At 35.5% G+C, this 20,270-nt stretch overlaps 1 protein-coding gene across 6 annotated transcripts in view; it reads right to left on the bottom strand.

The window, feature by feature from the left end:
- LOC106056001 (lysM and putative peptidoglycan-binding domain-containing protein 2-like) overlaps positions 1-20,270 on the bottom strand; it is a 58,007-nt gene that overhangs the window by 14,968 nt on the left and 22,769 nt on the right. For 2 of the 6 annotated variants that reach the window (XM_056016752.1, XM_056016753.1), the window contains exons 2-3: positions 12,898-13,211; positions 645-1,051 (exon numbers count right to left, since the gene is read on the bottom strand). In XM_056016752.1, the coding sequence (XP_055872727.1) occupies positions 645-1,051; positions 12,898-12,987 (497 nt within the window). In that variant the 5' untranslated portion in view covers positions 12,988-13,211. Of the gene's footprint in view, positions 1-644; positions 1,052-12,897; positions 13,212-14,743; positions 15,768-20,270 lie in introns of those variants that run through there. The other 4 variants (XR_001215638.2, XM_013212534.2, XM_013212535.2 and 1 more) reach the window with 3 other exon arrangements.

The raw sequence follows: 20,270 nt of genomic DNA, 5'->3' as shown, positions 1-20,270 counted from the left end.
TGACTCCATGTGTCAGGCATACGCATACGCCACACCATAATTATATCATTCTAGAACTATGGCGGATCCTTAATGATATTGTGACATGAAATCAACATGTAATGAAATCAAGACAGCAAACAGTTAGGAGTAGCCTATTAATTAGAGACGAAAGGCATTGAAAGCGTCACACCAAAGGAGCAAATATTTGATGCGGTACACACAACATAACCAGTTTAAACAAAAGGGGGGGGGGAGGAAAGATTGTTCCATCAGTTTGCCCCAAAGTTTAGAAGTAAAAAAATTAGGCTTCAATAACAAAACAGAATAATACGGAACTAAATTATAATCTAAGTGAGTTTCCATAGCATAAAACATTAAAATACTGAACTAAATGCATCTATTATAACTAAACTTAAACAAAAATAGGCACATCGAAATAAAATTAAAACGAGAACTCAATTAGATCTAAATCTACACTATTAAAAATGCTCATTAATTAATGTAATAATGACTATGGTCTTTAATTTACTTTAATCCTATACATTTCAGAAGTATTTCATTTGAAAGGAAAATTTTAAAAAGCTGAACCAAATGAAACGAAACAAAACAGAGAGGAAAGGGTTAATGCTAAAACACGTGGTGAAATGTGAATGACTTCTTACGCTGCGTTCTTCCCCAGCTTGGCCACGTCGCCCTTCAGCCTGGCTATACTGTTGTCGTACTTGTTGAAGAACTCGCTGGCGTTGGTCTTGGGCTCCGCCGCGCTTTCGATGGCGTCCGGGTCACTGCCGTTGGACTGCGACCTGGAAGACTTCTTGGACGCCGAGCGAGACGACGAGGAGGAGGGAAGAGAATCTGAGTTCGAGCTCCCGTTGGGGAGGTGTGGTTGAGACGCGGACGGGGAGGAGGTGGACGCCTTCACGACAGTGGTGCCGTTGTAAACCACGATGGTGTCGTTGTCTACGTCGAGGGCGTTCTCGTTCTCGGCCGTGAGGGGGATCAGGAGGTGCTCTCGGAGAAACAGGTGGTCGCTGTTCCAGAGTTTGTTCTCCCTCTTCAGGTCACCGACCTATGAAAGAAACAAAACAATTAACGAAACAAGAAATAGAAAATTTGTCTGAAAATTACAGGGTTTAGCTCCCTCTCTGCTATATAAAAAAAATAATTAATTGTTTGGTACTAAATGATTAGCTAATTTTTGGATTCTTACATTGTTATCGACTATGGATGAATCTGCAAAATTTCAACTGGATCCGAGAATGGGAAGTGGGAGATTAAACGTATCAAAACGTAATAATGGGACTAAATCCATATATACATATATCCACATCCCTCATTAAGTAACATTTAGTCCCCTTATTTCGAAATCAAACAAAAGAATTAGTCATAAACAATTAATTACATAATTCATTCATTTCTTAAATTGATTAATGTCTTGCCAGGTTCAATGAATTATTGTGCAAAATTTTAACTAGGTCCGAGAATGGGAAATGGGAGAAAAAAACAAGTGCAAACCTTTTACCAGACAAACAGACAGAATGAATTGATATAAGCTTTATAAAAGAAATGCAGATCCTCATTTTACATCTTTGGGTGTAGAGGCATTGAAAACTATTTTGTTTTAATTTCTTCACTTGCTACCAGATACCAAACATGCTGATAAATTAACAGTCTTAGATTCACAATGAGAAATGTGATCCAAAAACATTAATCGCTCTATAGTGATGGTAAGTGGTTGTTATGAGTAGCGTGTGTGTACTGATGTAATACATGCACTATGAACTAAGATGCTAGTTTACTTTTAAACTTTAAGTGCGATGCTTGAACAGGAAGTGACGCCTAATTCTCTTATATCTTTCAAAGAAAAGGCTTGTTGCATGTGATACATTCACGTGTGACTTTCATCATAATGCGTTGAAATGGCTAAAGGTTAGAAATCTTTTCTTTTAATTCCTGGTTCTATTAAGTGGCAACAATAGTTTCTGCCTAAAACCACAGATTTTAGAGTATGTAATATACTATGTATGGCGGACACCTACACGGCTAATGTGGTATAGAAAAGAAATACGTGGGAGTTTGCCACGGGCCACCGGTGATAGAGATGTAACAAATTTACATCTGCTTGGATGAACAGACAGGCCAGTGAAGGGGAGTTCTCATAGGCCACAGCCAACGTGATACGGGTCACGGAGGTCACGCTTAGGCCTAGTGTTCTAAGAGACTACGACTCAACTTTCATGATAATTACAAAGAAGAAGAAGAATATCGGTGATCAGCAATGCCATGGCTTTTGTCTATATATAGCCTTATTTGCTATTTATAGCGAATTTATTCTTAACTCTTTCTCTCCGTAATTATTTACCACACTCTGGTGGAATCAACGCTGGTATCGTCAGTTAGGAGAGTGTCACCACCTCAAAGTTGGTGCCATAGAGTAGAAACCCTAATTCTGTATTGTGTATGTTAATTCCATATTGTGAATCTTATTCACAACCCATGTTGCACTAAGGTGAACACTTTTGACCTTAGGTGAACCAGAGAGTTAAAGGCAGTCAGTCCACATAGAGATCTTGTAGCAAGCACTTGTATTGAGTCACTTAAGATATAAGCAGTAGAGTTAGATGTTTAAAGTAGTTGGTTATAGAATAAGTACTAAGTTGTGATATTCGTATATTACTGTTGGATTAATACTGACCATTCCTGGGTCGAATTGTATGGTGTATTCACTATGTGGTGTTATATTAAACTTATTGTATCTGCTACACCCAGCGTCATTTCATTATTCAGTGATTTGTAACAAGAACCCAATGTCACCACCACGCCTACATTGATAACCACAGCCACATTCAATACTATATAAAATAACCCAGTGACATTTAATGGTGTCAGAAGTAACTCTAAAAAATATTTGTTTACACAAATCATGACGCCACTCAACGAGCAAGAAAGCTAAAACCTGATTATTATAGACTCTACTATTTTTCTCATTTGGTCGTTCAGCGACACATTCAACATTATAGAGATGACCTAGATCTACATTTATTGAGACCAGCACACAATTTTTCAAGTGAGATTCACGTGATCCAAGAGTGACATTATTCATTATTATTATCTTCAGCTAGTCTAACACTCTAACTCTAACAGAAAACAGAGCTGAAATTGAAAGTTAACTGTGCCTACTATTTTAACTTGTACTTCAAGATTGAACTTTACATGAATTGCAACTAATCCAGAATTTATTAAATTTTTTGACTACACACTTGGTATGTAGATCTACTACTACATGTCATGTTGACCTGCCATGACACAGTTACCATTAGCAAGCTATTTTTTCATCTGTGATGAACTGAACAATTTGAACTGTTCCTGTCTGAGCTGTATTTTCAGCTTTTCCAGTTGACTACTGTCCTAAGTGTCATTTATCTGGAAGCCTGATTTATGTGGTTGTATTTTTTTTGTACACCAGTTGAGATAGCTTTAGGAGCACAGCATTGTTCAAAGTCACTTTAACATCCTAAGCGAAAGAGATCAAACATGATATGCTGAGACAACCTGGATACTACAGCCTGTGTGGGTGAAACTAGACAACCGTGATACTACAACCGGTGTGGGTGAAAATCTAGTACTACAAGTCATTCAAGTCATCGTTTGAAGACAGCTGATATATGGTCAGTCGAAGTAGCTGACATATTCAAGAATCATCTACATCGAGTGCTCGTCATAATTCTAATGACACACTCCTATTGTCGCTGTCTAACAGCACAGTTAATAAGAGAGCGCTCTCACTCTTAGACCTCTCTTGTCGTCACTACCTATGGTCATTTTTAGTTATTTATATTTGTTTCAGCAACTGTATGAAAATGGATTACCTGTCAAACATCTGAAGTATTTATTGGATTACTTATGAACTGTACTATTCTACTGTGGATTTAACAAGTGGATTACTTATGAACTGGAACATTGTACTGTGGATTTAACAAGTGGATTACTTATGAACTGTACCATTGTGCTGTGGATTTAGCAAGTGAATTACTTATGAACTGTACCGTTCTGCTGCGGATTTAGCAAGTGGATTACTTATGAACTGTACTGTGGACATAATTTATGTGGAGCATCACCGGAACTTTATGTACAAGTCAAGCATCAAGTGAATATTTAAGGGAAGTAACTTTAATTACCCTTAGTATTATCAGTATTGATTAGTTCTCTTGAACTACACCACAATTTTTTTACATTTGTATATATATATACATTTGACTTTAGGGACTAAATTTAATTATCTATAGAGTCTGAGCATTTATATTTTTTTTCAAGTAAGCATCCAGGTATTGGTAGGGACTCTTTAGATAAAGTAAATACTTGATCGTATAGCTGTATTAGTTAAGTTTGTATTTGTCAAGTATCTATCATATTGTTAAACTCTTGTATTGATATTGTCTTGTTTACATTTGTTGAATTTTCTTTTGCGTCATTGTTATTTCTCATTGTAATTCTTTTGTCTACTATTTCTACTATCTTGTAATGTCTCTTTAAAGCAGACTGTTTAGTATCTATAGTGTATTTATGTTTGTCTAATTAATTTCTTATTAATATATATATTTATTTTACTTCTTATTTCAACCTATTTTTTATTATTATCAACACTACACTACACACTTGATACACTATGTGATATATTTTGATTTGAGATTGTGACAAGATTGATTGTATATAATATATACTTTGAGCACATTGAACTATTTTGATACTATTGATACATTGATCACTATTTATCAGACTAATAAGGCTCACATAATTGTGAATTACTTGTTGCAATAAATTTTTACATTGCAAGTGGAGATACTAAAAATACATAATCACATAATTGATCAGTAAAGTATTACATTACGAACTAGACAAAGTACCAAGAATAACTTAAGATACCTCATAACCTCAATTGTTTCGCACAAAATATATATCTACTATTACCTGTAATTACTATTTGAGCAATAATAAGTATTTATTGTACAATATTCATTTACAACTACCTTTTTGTGTACACATATCTATTAATAAACTATATTACTAATTTGAATCTTTGAAAATGGCTGAGTATGAAAAACTAATAGAGATAGTGGATAAACTAAAGTTAAAAGAAGATGATAGAGCTGCATTCATTAAAATTGAAATAGATAGAATTAGAGTAGAAAAAGACAAGCAACGGGAAGAAAGGCTACATGAAAGAAGACTGAGAGAGAAAGAACAAGAAAACTTAGAGAAAGAAAAAGAACGCCAGCATGAAATAAAATTAAAAGAACATGAAGAAAAAATGGCCAAGCTAGCAAAAGAAAATAAAGACAATTCAGCAAGTCAAACTTCATCTCATCATCAGTATCATAGCAAATTTAGGAACTTTGACCAAAAAGAAGACACATTGGAAAATTTCATAATTCAATTTGAATACATCTGTCAAACAGCAAATATGAATAGTGCACAAATGGCTCAACAACTTCTAGCTAACCTAAGAGGTGAACCACTAAACATCATCGACACACTAACTATGGAGCAAAGAAAAGACTACAACACAGTAAAACAAAGACTTATTGAACATTTTGGCAAAACGGAGGAACACTATCGAAAACTTTTTAGGGAAATAAAACTAGCAAAGAATACAGATTTAAAAAGAACAATACATGACATGCGCCAGAACATGACAAAGTGGCTACAACTCGCAAACTGTAACTTAGATGACCCCAAACAGATATTAGATTTCTTTCTCATTGAGAATGTGCTAATAAATGTTACAGATGCAGCATTCTCATTCCTGAAGGAGAGAAAAATAAAAAATGAAGCTGAATTGATATCAAACTTAACAACATACAAAGACTCACACCCAAACATCACCATTGACAAAAGGGAATTATACAATGTAGCTGCAACAGTGACAGAAAACCATCCAAGAACTACAAATAAATTTAAATATGCCAAGAGCATACAATGTTTTTTCTGTGGCATATTGGGTCACACCAAAGCAGAGTGCAGAAAGAGAATGGCATCAGAAAAACAGCAATATGTAAATAGAAACCATAAATATGGAAGAGATAACAGAACTTTCCAGAGCTTCAGTCCTAACTACAATAGATCCTATCAACAACAATATAACAGAAGAACATGGCAAAGCTACAGTCCAACTAACAGTAGATCACATCAAACAAACAGAAGATGGCAAAACAACAGAATGTCTAGAAGAGACCAATTTCAAGATAGACAACATACTTACCACAATAACAATCATACCAGACAAAACATAGCAGCTGTAGCAACTGAAAGACCAATAGAATATGAAACAGTAGCATATATACAGACAAAGGTAGCCAAATTAAAAGTGTATCCTGCCTATGTGGATGGCATTAAGGTATATGCATTACGTGACAGCGGCTGCACCTCAATCATTGTGAAGAAATCACTAGTAAAACCTGAACAGATACTAGAAGACAAGGTCACACTGACTTATGCGAATAAAGACTTATGGGAAGTATGTGAAACAGCATTAGTTTTCATTGAATCACCATGGTTCACTGGTCAATACAAAGCCATAGTAATGAACAACCCAGCTGAAGAACTAATTATAGGGAACATAGAGAATATAGTTGAACTGTCAGAAGAAGCCTTAGTAAAATGGGCTAATAGTGTAAATCAAGAAAATATAGAAGTAGCTGCAGTAACAACAAGAGCTCAAGCTAAATTAGATAAGGAAAGCAGAAACACTGACACAAGTGAAGTGACCAGTGAAAGAAATAAAGGCAAACAGTATATTTCAAACAAAGATACTGTACATATAGAGTGTCAAACGGAGAACACATCAAAAATAAAAAATGACAAGAAAGACAAATCTTTTATGGCCATAATTCCAAACATGAATGTCAACAAAGATGAATTAATTGAGATGCAGCAAAATGATCCAACAATTTCGAACATATGCAAGAATTTATGCAACAGAATTGAAGGACCATACAGCAAAATAAATGGAGTAGCTATAAAGCATAAGAAAATAAGAAATGGAAATGAAGTGCTACAAATAGTAATACCTCAGCAATTGAGAAAAAGCATCATTGAAACATGTCATGACAGTCCCTTGGCTGGACATATGGCTTACACAAGAACACTAGAAAAAATAAGACACAACTGTTTCTGGCCTAAGATGGAGCAAGAAGTGAAGGCATATACTAAGAGTTGTGTACAGTGCATAAGAAGAAATCCAATCACAGGGAAACACAAAGCACCTCTACAAGAAACAGATACAGTAGAGACACCATTCGAAAAACTAGCCATGGATATAGCTGAACTTCCAACTGTAACAGCTAAAGGAAATAGATACATATTATCATTCATGGATTTTGCCACACGCTGGCCTGAAGCTTTCCCATTAAAACACATTGATGCAAGTACGATATGTCAGACGTTATTACTATTATTTACCATGATAGGCTTTCCTAGAACCATTGTCAGTGATAACGGAACTCAGTTTAAAGCGGCCCTAACAGCTGCATTCACAAAGTTAACAGAAGTCAATCAAGTCTTTAGTACAGTGTACCATGCACAGGCGAACAGTATTGTAGAACGTTGGAATAAATCTATGAAGATTATGTTGGACAAAGTATGTATGGAAAACCCAAACAACTGGGATGAGATGCTACCATATATATTGTTTGCGTACCGTGAAGCCAAGAACGAATCAACAGGTTTCTCTCCATATGAATTAGTACATAACAGAAAAATGAGAGGACCATTACATTTATGGAAACAAAACATGCTTGAGATTAAAGAAGAAGATTTCCCACTTATAGTGAAGAACAAAAATCAGTTAACATATGCGGTCAAAACGGCACAAGAGAATATTAAAAGAAGCACAAAGAAACACAGAGACATTAAAAACAAAAATAGAGTGTTAAGAGAATTTGAAGAAGGAGATACAGTTTACGTAAAAATGCGAGATGAGGAAGAATTTTATGATGGTCCATATACTATTGAAAAGAAAGTAGGAAACGTAACATATGAAGTTGAGATGAATGGAATAGTGAGGAAATTACATGTCAACAAACTGAAAGGTAGCCCCAGAAGAGAACATGCTATGGTAGTACAAAGCAATGATGCGGAAGAATGTGAGATATTTGAAGATGAGACAGATAGCGAACTAAATTTTTTTCTTCATGCCTGTGCTGTATCACAACATATTGAAACACCAGCAGCAAATGAAGAGCAAGTAGAAAATGTATTGAGAGAGTACAAGGATGTGATTACAAATCAACTAGGGAGGACAAGCATAATTCAGCATAAAATCAGATTGAAAGACTATTCTGCAATAAAGAAAAAAAACTATACAATACCAACAGCATACTGTGACAAAGTTAAAGAAGAATTAAATAAGTTACTGAAGGATGGAACAATCAGAAGGGTAGATGAACAAAGTGAATATGTGTCCCCAATAGTAATAGTCAAAAAGAAAGATAACACTCTACGTGTGTGCTGTGATTTTAGAGAATTGAATAGCAAAACAGTGATTGATGCAGAACCACTACCTCTACCAGAACAGTTGATAGAAAAAATAGGAAGCTCAGAAATATTTACCACTTGTGATTTGAACCGTGGGTTCTGGCAAATAGAGATGGAGGAGAGATCCAAAAAGTTTGCCGCGTTCAGCTGCAATTTGCCAGGTCTAGTAGGAGTGTACCAATGGAATGTGATGCCATTTGGCTTGGTGAACAGTACGGCAACATTCCAAAAATGTATGGCCAAGTTGCTGGAGGGAATAGAAGATGTAGTTTTCTACGTGGATGATATCTGCATATTTTCAAAAACTTGGGAAAATCACATTAAAACTCTCAAACAAGTATTAAATAGGCTGAGGGAGAACAAGTTGACTATAGCCCCTGATAAACTACATATAGGGAAAACTAAAATAGAATTTTTAGGCTATGAAATAGGAAACAAACAAATAAGGCCTACTAGAAGCAACCTAAATAAAATAATGCAAGTTAAACCACCAGAAACTAAAAAAGACATTCAAGCCATTATAGGATTATTTAATTTTTACAAGAAATTTATTAGTAACTATACACAATTAATATCTCCTCTTTATGACTTATTAAAAGTAAAGAACAGCAACAAGGACACATATAAGAAAATAATTGCAGCTTCTAAAGAATGTAGAGAAGCAGTAGATAAACTCAAAGAAATATTTAATGATGATAAGAGATTACATATACCCAGTAAAGATAAAGTATTTGAATTATACACAGACGCATCTGACACTGCCATAGGAGCATGTCTTATGCAGAGAGATGATAAGAATAATCTGGTCCCCATAGAATATCTTAGTAGAAGATTATCCAGGGCAGAAACAAGATACAGCACCATAGAAAAAGAATGTTTAGCCATAGTGTGGTGTACACTGCGACTAAAAAGACATCTGTTAGGCAGATTTTTCCTAATATTTACAGATCATAAACCATTAACCACTCTAAATGTTAAAGCAAATACTAATAGTAGAATTACAAGATGGACCATGATCCTAGCTGATTTCCATTTTGAAATAAAACAAATAAAAGGGAAAGATAATGTTATTGCTGATTTTATGTCCAGATATATTCAAGATAATCAGAATGACTTAGATAATGATCTATGTCATGTTAGTCAAAACTTGTATTGCTAAATGTCAAAGATTTAAGATTCACACCTTAAAGTAAAAAATTATTTTTACAACCAGCTATGATGTCATTTTGTGAACATTGAGCATTATTTTGTAAACATTGAGTACTATTTGTAAACATTGAACTAGAACTAAGACTTCATTTTTTTTAAACTCTATTTGTAAACAAACTTTGGAATTTGATTACTACATTGTAACCAACATTTTTTTCACATTCTTTTGTCAACAAGAATAACATTTTTGTACTCAACAATGTAAACAAATATTGAATTTTTTCCCAACTTATTCAGTACCTAGCTTAATTTTTTCCATACAATGTAAACATTATTTTTTCTCATTGTATTGAGAACAACTTGGACAAAATTTTTTTCTACAGCTATTGTAAACAAGATAGGAATTTTTTTACTATGTCATTTATCACAATTATATAACTTAGTCACATTTTTCAATACTATTGAAAAAAGGAGATTGATTCATAATGTAACTTATTTATTTAATGTCAATTAGTGTAATCAAATATTGACATACACTTGTATTTTTTTGAAAACATTTTTGTCAAACTATTCTTATGGACTATAATTTTTGTATTGATGTAAACAAGAAGATTGTTGTACAAACTTTTTGATATTTCAAGTGCTGAAAGAGACACTTGATATTATTCTTTTAAATTGGACTTACACATTTTTTCATAACAGATTAAAATGAATACAACTAAACTAGTAGGATGTTATGCTTGTATATATATGCTTGAACAAATTAATGTAAACTCAAAGATTGTATCACAACTGACACATTTTCTCAGTAAAATTTTTTTTGACAAAAGAGTTTTTTGAAATTTGTACACAATAATTATTTGATAAACAATGTAACATTAAACTTTTGCCATTACTAGCTACAAATTATTTGAACTGTCATATGGAAAAATACTTAATTGAAACATAAGGTGCATGCAACAAGAACTATGAAGGATACTTATTACTTTGATTTGATGATCATACTTTTGAGCAAACAATATTTTGATACTTGAATTATACATATTTACTTGTGTAATATTAATGCACAACAATTTTTTATGGAGATATCAAACCTCATATTGAAGTAAACAGATACATTGAATTTGTAACAATGATCATTAATCAATTTGATCTTGAATTTTGACACATATTTTGAATTTTTCTATACTTATCACTTACATATTGAGACTTACTTGTAACATTTTCTACATGATTTATACATATTGTATTATTGGTGTCAAAAACCAGACTTCTAACATTTCTATAGTGTCAAAGATTTTTTTATAAATAGATATTGTGAATAAAAACTTGTATTAATTTTTCACATTGTGACATAGGAGATTGTCATTGAAATTTTTGTCACACTTTGCACATATTATTATGAAAAAGACTTGTAAATATTGAACACATTTGAATATTGATGTATATATTAGAACTACATGTAAAGAATTATTTGGGATGTTAAGCATTTGACTCAGAGAATTATTTGAATTGCCTTACAAGAATATGATGAATTAGAGAATTTTGCCCTTGTATGAATTTTTTTGATTCAGCAAATATTTTGTGTAACACTGTCATATTATATATTTTATTTCAAGTTTGTAGTTCTATTTGAACTCAGCAATTGAACATTTCATAGACCCCAAGAATTCCAATTGATCCTACTTATGATAATTATGTCGTCAAGCTGAAAAAAATTTCTTCAAAATTTTTTTCAAAAGGGGGGTGATAGGTAATGTCACCACCTCAAAGTTGGTGCCATAGAGTAGAAACCCTAATTCTGTATTGTGTATGTTAATTCCATATTGTGAATCTTATTCACAACCCATGTTGCACTAAGGTGAACACTTTTGACCTTAGGTGAACCAGAGAGTTAAAGGCAGTCAGTCCACATAGAGATCTTGTAGCAAGCACTTGTATTGAGTCACTTAAGATATAAGCAGTAGAGTTAGATGTTTAAAGTAGTTGGTTATAGAATAAGTACTAAGTTGTGATATTCGTATATTACTGTTGGATTAATACTGACCATTCCTGGGTCGAATTGTATGGTGTATTCACTATGTGGTGTTATATTAAACTTATTGTATCTGCTACACCCAGCGTCATTTCATTATTCAGTGATTTGTAACAAGAACCCAATGTCACCACCACGCCTACATTGATAACCACAGCCACATTCAATACTATATAAAATAACCCAGTGACAGAGAGAAAGAGTTAAATAAACAACACTTGAAAGAAGTTTAATTTGTAAACTTTTAATGACGATGGGTTCGCAAAAAAACGTTTCAAGCTTAGAGATATGTTGTGACTTATTGAAAATGCTATCAAATGTCAGAAAGAATGTGGTTTGTGACAAAATAAAGGTATTAATGTGTTTGCATTATTTGTGTTATGATAGAACGCTCTTGAACTGGATCCGAAAGATACAGAAAACACGTTCTGCCTGGTTGTGTTGCTATGCGCTTTGGACTGTCGTCAATCTAGTCTCAAGTTCTAGCACTGCCCGCGTCCACCCTGTCCTGCAGAAGGTTTGAATTATGTCACAATAAGCTTTCATTTCTGAAGGAACTTTCTCCATGTCTGGATCTATATCACCAAACTTCCACTCTAGTAGATCTTTAAATGGGCGTAGACAGAATTTTTTTCAGAGGGGAGAAATTGAGGCTGGTAAAATGTTTTTCCTTTCTATTCGAAACTTTCTTTTATTTTGGCCATCTACAGTCTAGTTCCTTTTTTTTTCTTCATATATCTTCATAAAATCTCTGAAAAAAACAAATACTGGTACTGTACTCAACAATAGTAAAGTAAATTTCCCCTTTCGGACCTTATGGTTGTGGTCTATAAGGCAGATGATGTAAAGGTCATCTGTTTCTGTGGCCTACGGTTAACGAGGGTGTTATGTGACCAGCACAACGATCAACCACCTTTACTTTTACCCAACTAATGTTAGGTACCCATTAAAGGCGCTCAAAGATCCCGAAATTAAAAATCTAAGTCTTCACCAGGATTCAAACCCGGTTCCTAAGCGCTGTACCTCTCAGCCATACATCTTTGATACTTACATCCAAAGCATTTCCCCGCGTGACTTTCGTTAAGTTAATTTCCGTAAAATTGCAAGTGTTGTTTTTTTTTTTTTACTGAGTTATTAAAACATATCTGTAGCCCAAAATAAAAATAATCTCTAGATATATATATATATCTACAACTTACTGGCACGCCATACTTCAAGGCTAAACTGACGAGATTGTCAACACGAGACAACTTATGACTGATGTACCGTTTCTCCATCTGTCCTGCCATTGGCTCACAAATCTACACACGGCCTCAGGGTGGTTGTTAATCCCAGTGTAAAATGTTGATTAATATTATGAATGAACACGTTTCACCACATAACGGACCACTTTGTCATCCAGAATCAACAGTCTAATAATCCATACAATGAAAACACGTAGATCACCAGATCAACCTCAAAGTGTTTCAAAAATTGTTTAATCATTTACTAAGACTCAGTGTCTCAGATTTTCCTATACGAAAGAGCACAAAAAAACATCAACCGATACGCCTAATTAGACTAACATCTACACTACACTACAACGACATATATTATGATATCCTATTTTCGTTTCTATTAGAACTTGTATACATGAAAAAAAAATGGCACCGAAATGCATTTTAATAAGTGGCTTTAAAGAAGAGATTAGTGGGGAGGGGACGCAGGAACAAAAATACATTCCCGCTGAAGGAAATGTTACAAGGCATTAAAAAAACTGGGTATCGCATCCCAATGTACATTGTTCACATTTCCTATAAGTTGAGAGTACAACTGAATGTCCAACGCCACTGGAAGAACGCAAGAGAGTCTAGAGTTAGATGCAGACTTTTGTTGTTTTTTTTATTGACCCAGAGTACCAGCAAAGTTGGAAACATTACGCCATGGCGATTTGGAGTGAATACGATTATTATTACTGTAGTGCACTTCACGTGATGAAGTGAACGCGTCAGCTGATCGTAACGACGTTTATAAATAGCCCAAGTCTAACTATGTGTAAACGAGAAATCGTTGATACGGATTAACAGAACTGAAACCTATCTAGCTGCTAACTAAAACCTATCTAGCTGCTAACTAAAACCTATCTAGCTGCTAACTGAAACCTATCTAGCTGCTAACTGAAACCGATCTAGCTGCTGACTGAAACCTATCTAGCTGCTAACTGAAACCTATCTAGCTGCTGACTGAAACCTATCTAGCTGCTAACTGAAACCTATCTAGCTGCTAACTGAAACCGATCTAGCTGCTGACTGAAACCTATCTAGCTGCTAACTGAAACCGATCTAGCTGCTGACTGAAACCTATCTAGCTGCTAACTGAAACCGATCTAGCTGCTGACTGAAACCTATCTAGCTGCTAACTGAAACCGATCTAGCTGCTGACTGAAACCGATCCAGCTGCCAACTGAAACCGATCTAGCTGCTGATCTAAATGCTGAAACGTATGAACTGAATTTGCAGTGAACCTAATGAATTCAAAAGAAGAAAAAAAAACAACAGAAAACCAAAACCTCCTATGAGTAAAGCGCCTCTCGGCTCTAACGAAAGTCTGCACTGCATACACAAAGATACGCCAACAATGACATTTATTTTGAATACAAATAAATGCATCGCAAGAAGGATTTGAACCAACGGCACCTTTGCCAACATTGTCTACACCACGGTAATGGTAGCCCTTTTAAGAAGAATCGTATTATATCTATTTGAGTCTTTAAAAGATACGACGTTTATAAACAATGATTTACTACTTTAAAAGAAAACAAAACTTTTCACTATTGAGTTTGTTTACATTTGCCATAACATATAATATTACAGTCCTTAGATTTATAAGTCCAGCGTATTCTGTCTATAAGCCAGTAATCCAAAACAGTATAAGTTAAGAATTACGTAATTACACTAATAATACAGCTTGAACTCTTATATGACGTCACTAAAAAGAAAGCAAGAGTAAATAAACAGTGTTAAAGTATAGGTGAAGATCGAAATGAATTAAAGCGTCCATTTATACCCTACACCACGTAACTCGATAAAGCAAGAAACGGGGCATTCATTATAAATATCAACAGAAGAAAACAAAGTTTATCCGAGCGTGTTTGAAGACCCAAGAATCGCCCACCAGCACATTCCATCAACGACTCTTAGCTCAACCCCTTAGCTCAGTCATTGATAAATAGCCACGTTGGCACACTGGTGTGTGTTTTCAACTAGAGATAAACAATAGACCACGGTAACCAAAAAGGCCATTCTCTACACATGTCTGTCTTTACGCCCCGTGTCTATACTTAGTAACAATTTATATCTAGCCACGTGCCCTGAGCACAGCAGACGACAACACGCAGTGGACAGAAGTATATGTGTCAGGATAATTAATGTATTTTTTTCCCTCTCCATGTTTTGCTTCGTTCTTTTGCTCCTTTTGTTTTCGCTTGATTCTAGATAAATTATTAAAAACCATGACAGCTCGTTTATCTACAGGGCAGACAATAATAAGTATTTTTTACCGCGACTAAAAATTACTGCAAATTAAACCTGATACAAGCAACAGATTTCACCGACTTTACGTGATCTTTTCAATAACAATATTGTTTCATAAGTAATTTCCGCTAAACTTTTTTTTTCTTTCTTTTTAACTTATAAGATTGCTAACGAAATACAATAGCAACTAGAAAGGTCACTGGACAGAAATCGTATTTAGTTACCTTTATTACAAAGTTATATCAAGTCAGTCTGGCCAGTAAAAGGTTTTTGAACGCGTTATTTCTCCCACACCCATTCTTGAATCAAGTTTTAAATTTTGCAAAATTATTCATTGGCGAAGACAATACATGAATCAGTGGAAAAATTAACCGATGGGTCAATAAATTACTGGTAATTAATTCATTTGATACAGACAATGGAAAATAATTCTTCGGAGATTCAGCAAGGTATTTGGGGTTTTGTCCCCTTAGATTATTGTACACGTTATTTCTCCCACGCCAATGTTCGGATCAAGTTGAATCTTGAATGAATGAATTTAAAAAATAACCAATCAATTAATTATTGGTATTTTTTTATATCGTAAAAGGGACAGAACCTCTACATTCTTGACATATTTAGTTGTATAAGTCTACTTCCTCGTGTTCTTCCCCATAGATAAGCTTTTGTTGCTATTTTTTAAGTATTTTTATATTCCACTTGTTATATAATAATATTTCAAACTACCGATCTTGCCTTATGATTTATTGCATACACTGCTAATAGCTTTCACATATTAATCAAATACATAAAGACCTATGTTATCAGATGCTTGTCATATACAAATCTAGAATTGTTACAATGTGTTCGGATTGGCTGAATTGACTCTGATGTAAGCACGAGTCGGTACATACACAGGGAGTGAACGGATGATGAAAGTGAGTTGACGTTAGACTTGAAGTCTGAGAGACACAGAGACGTGTGTTTATTGTAGCTTTTAAAGTTGAAATTGTTTAACATATTAATATACTACACGCGTGTTTCTACGTACATCTCCATTGTAAAGGAACGCCGCCGAGTCAATGAAAGTTAACTTCATTTTTTATTTCAAAACAAGTTTGTCCAAATTGTATTCAGGTTCAGTAGTGATATAACGATACGCTTACAACGGTTTAGTTGGACTAAAGATTGGTCAGACACAGAGGTACAGGCCTTATTCCATTGGATAGGTCAAATTCCTACAATAGCTCATTCTTCCCTTGTGCAATTTGAGCATGGAACGGGTTGCATGAGTCAGCAAGAAAAGCCAACAACTTAGCAGAATTTAAGTCGATGTCTTGACACATGGTTAGGCGTAGGTCGTAATTATCTTTTTTTTTTCAACTACCGGTAACGTCTGTAATTTAGAAGACAAGATGTCTGGGGTTACAACCTAACGATAGTGTCACCGCAAAACGAGAAAGTCCCTTTAAATTACGACCCAGGTCCTAGTGACAGTTGCTCGCGAGGAGGAAAGGTGGACACCGCCCACACACGCACTGTATTCAAACTGTGTCACGTGACATGACATGTACAAGAAAACAAATAATTAAAAGAGATCCACGTGGGACGCTTTTCCAGTTGAGGGGCATCGACTGAAGCGTGACAGTAAGTATGGAACTGAACCAACGCAAACTTTTTAAAGACATAGAGATCGAGATGGAGGGAAACGGGGGGGGGGGGGGGGTCCGGTGACGTCAATAGCGAAATCTCAGGTTGAACATAGTTTTGACTAGGTCAAGCTTGTCAAACCATTGAACGAAATGCTTAACAAGGAAAAAGAGGGGTGGGGGGTACTGACGTCAGGATGACACAATTAACCCTCCTTGACAGCCACAGATGCTCCCTGGTCGATGAGATGAAAATCGCAAACCACTTTAAAAAAACATTCCAGCTCTAGACGTTTCCTAAAATCTAAGATCAAATATACAAGATCAGAATGACGGCGAAGGTCCAAATAACTTCGTAGCCGACCATTTCCTTTTGCCAAAAAGTGCCTTCTAAGAATATGTTTTTATCTAGTCTAGTCCTTAGCAGCTTCTGAAAAAACAAAAAAAAAAGACAAAAACCAAACACACAAATCTAAGAGAAGATTCTTGAGGCGTCACGAAAGAAGAGTTACTATATATCCAAACCTGCAGACTCTTAAAAAAATATGTACCCCTTTTAGACCTTGCAAATGCAAGGGCAGATGACGACGTAAAGGTCACCTGCTTCTTGGACCCAAGGTTAACGTATGTGCTAAGTGGCCAGCACAACAACCAACCGCCATTACTTTCCCCAACCAATGTCAGGTGCGAGTGACCCTCGGACCTTTTCCAATTAGGGTAACTAAATCAACATTTAAGAATTGTGGGATTTCATCCTCCTTCACTCCTTTACACACACACACACACACACAAATAACGTCGAAAAAAAAAACGCATGTACTTGATTCTTAATTGATGGTTTGGGAGCCGACATGTGACCGCGGACACCAAATCCACAAATAGTCATGATAACCTGCGGGATTTTTTTTTTTTTGTGGGAATTTAATTACTAGTCTACATGTTTCGGATGTCAATACTAATTGAGGACAATGACTTCTAGGCCAAAACTTCAGCAGGAAGGAGGGCGGCGGCAGGGTTCGAACATTCCAGACCACAGTCCAGAGCGCATACCACAGACCGGGCAGCCATTGACATTGAATAGATTTGACTTTTTTTTTCTAAAAAATCTAATTTGTATCAAACTTTGATTCAAATTGTAAGTAAAAAAAATATTTCGAATATATTACACTGTAGTACTAACAACGTCAAACTCTCTACACAAAAAGTACTGTGTTTGAGATACTTGTAGGCCTATTCAATGGTTAGCAGCACGTATGGAACTAGAAGGAAATGAGAAGGCTGACACACTCACAAAGTGTGGGAGAACAACTCACAATTAAACATTGCACTCAATCTAGATGAAATGAAGACACTAATAGTGAATAGAATAAATGAGAAATGGACAAGCTCTCATCCGAATCACAAGAAAGATGATACATATTATAAGCTATCCCGACATGATCAACGTCTGATCTTTCAACTCAGGACCGGACACAACAGAATGAGACAAAAATATGTTCCGGAAGCTAAAAATTGGAACTAGCAAAATCTGCCCATGTGGAGTGTCACCAGAGAATGCTGATCATGTCCCTAAAAACTGCATTCTTTATCAAGAGGCCCGAACAAGACACTTCCAAAACACCCATATGTAAAGAAAACTATATGGAGAGCTCCATGATTTGGAAACCACTGCGCAGTTCATCTCATATATCGGTCTCCTCATCTGAACGCTCCAACATAATAATGAGAACGATGAAGAAGAATAAGAATGGCACATTTCCTTATATCACTCTATGTTACATTCTTTATCAAATATAATATTGCATTTTTAAATAGGCTGTATGGTAACATTTCAAAACTTCAGTGCCAGTGAATTACAATAGGGTCTACTGTTCAGGTTTCCTCACACATGTACATGGTCATGAAATTCGTTACCAAGAGGCCCAAACAAGACACAGGCCCAAAACACCCCTTTAGTAAGAAAACTATATGGAGAGCTCCCTGCTTTGGAAACCACTGCACAGTTCATCTAATATGTTGGTCTAGTCATCTGAAATCTCCAACATAATAATGGCAATGAAGAAGAAGAAGAAATACTTGTACATGAAGGTCTTGTGGATGTAAACGCTGCTAAATGTAGACTAGAAACAATGTTGAAAGTAATCATTTATAGCAAACCTTTTATTTTTTTACAAGGTTTGATACCTACAAAATGGTGGAACTTAGTATTGAAAGTCATAAACCCTCAAACTATTGAAATGTGAAACCAACGACCAAGAAACTTGTGACTCGAATGGAGTTTTCAGGTTCATGTCGTACCTGGACCCTCCAACTCTGGATAGTCAAATAGGGACCAACATACCTACAGAGTGCAAATAGTTATCACAAATGACAAGTTTGAATAGATGTTTGTTTAATCCGATGACAGCCCCCCCCCCCCTCCTTTTTCAAAACCACTTTTTTTTTCTCTATCTGTTTAACTTCTAACCAACATAAACACACACAAATCCACTTACTATACGCACACACACACAAGAAGACAAATAAAACGGTAGGAATTATACCAAAGTGTCAACTCTTGCAGAACACCTAGACTTTCGTCACAGCAGTTCTCAAATTGTAAACTGATAAGCCACACACCAGAGGGGAAAACGTTGTGGATTTATTGTTTATATATTTTCACGAATGAAAAAGAAACACCTCTTAGTTTATAGAAGCCGGAGTCTCTGGCTGCCTGTTAAGCGTTATGCGCGCTGGACTGTCGTTCGGACTTGTCAATGGTCCCGGGTTCATACCCTGCCATCCCCTCCGTCGACCCGCGGAAGGTTTGGACTAAGAAGTAATTTTATCTTAACAATGAAGGAACATCCGAAACATGTAAAACATTTTTTACAAACAAACAAACTATCCTCCACGAAATCCCGTCAGCAAACTGACTAAATAAAACATTGGAGCTGCTAAATAGCACATCAGTTTAGTAGAGCAGACGGGTTCAAGCCCTAGGGCCATGATTTCAAAAGCCTTTTGACTACATGTGTACGGGCCGCGTTCTATTTAAAACTGCATCAGTTGGTTTTACTACACGGGACGTGACGCAAGACAGTTTGGAAATCGCTGAGATGATATCGGTCATGACAATATTGTCCCATGCGGTAGAAACATAGATATGCTCCTGGCCCGATAACCTCTGCCTAGTCTTTTTATCTCCTACTCTCTATCTATCACTGTCTCTCTTCTGTCTCTGGAGAGTGGGGAGGGTGGGGCAGAATGAGGACAAACAGACTAGACCAAAAAAAAACACACAAGAAAAACTATAATTTGAAGGTATTAGCAAGTTGTCTCCCTTATTCCATTGTGATGATGAAGACATGCGTTGTGTCAATGCAAATAGCACGTTTTTAAAAGTCTGGTCTGACCATACATTAGGATTTTTTTTTTTAAATCTAGACTTGG

The sequence above is a fragment of the Biomphalaria glabrata genome, chromosome 18 (genome assembly GCF_947242115.1).
Source record: "Biomphalaria glabrata chromosome 18, xgBioGlab47.1, whole genome shotgun sequence".
NCBI lineage: Eukaryota > Metazoa > Mollusca > Gastropoda > Planorbidae > Biomphalaria > Biomphalaria glabrata.
The sequence above is the reverse complement of the archived record's forward strand: the minus strand, read 5'-3'. Positions and strand labels throughout refer to the sequence as shown.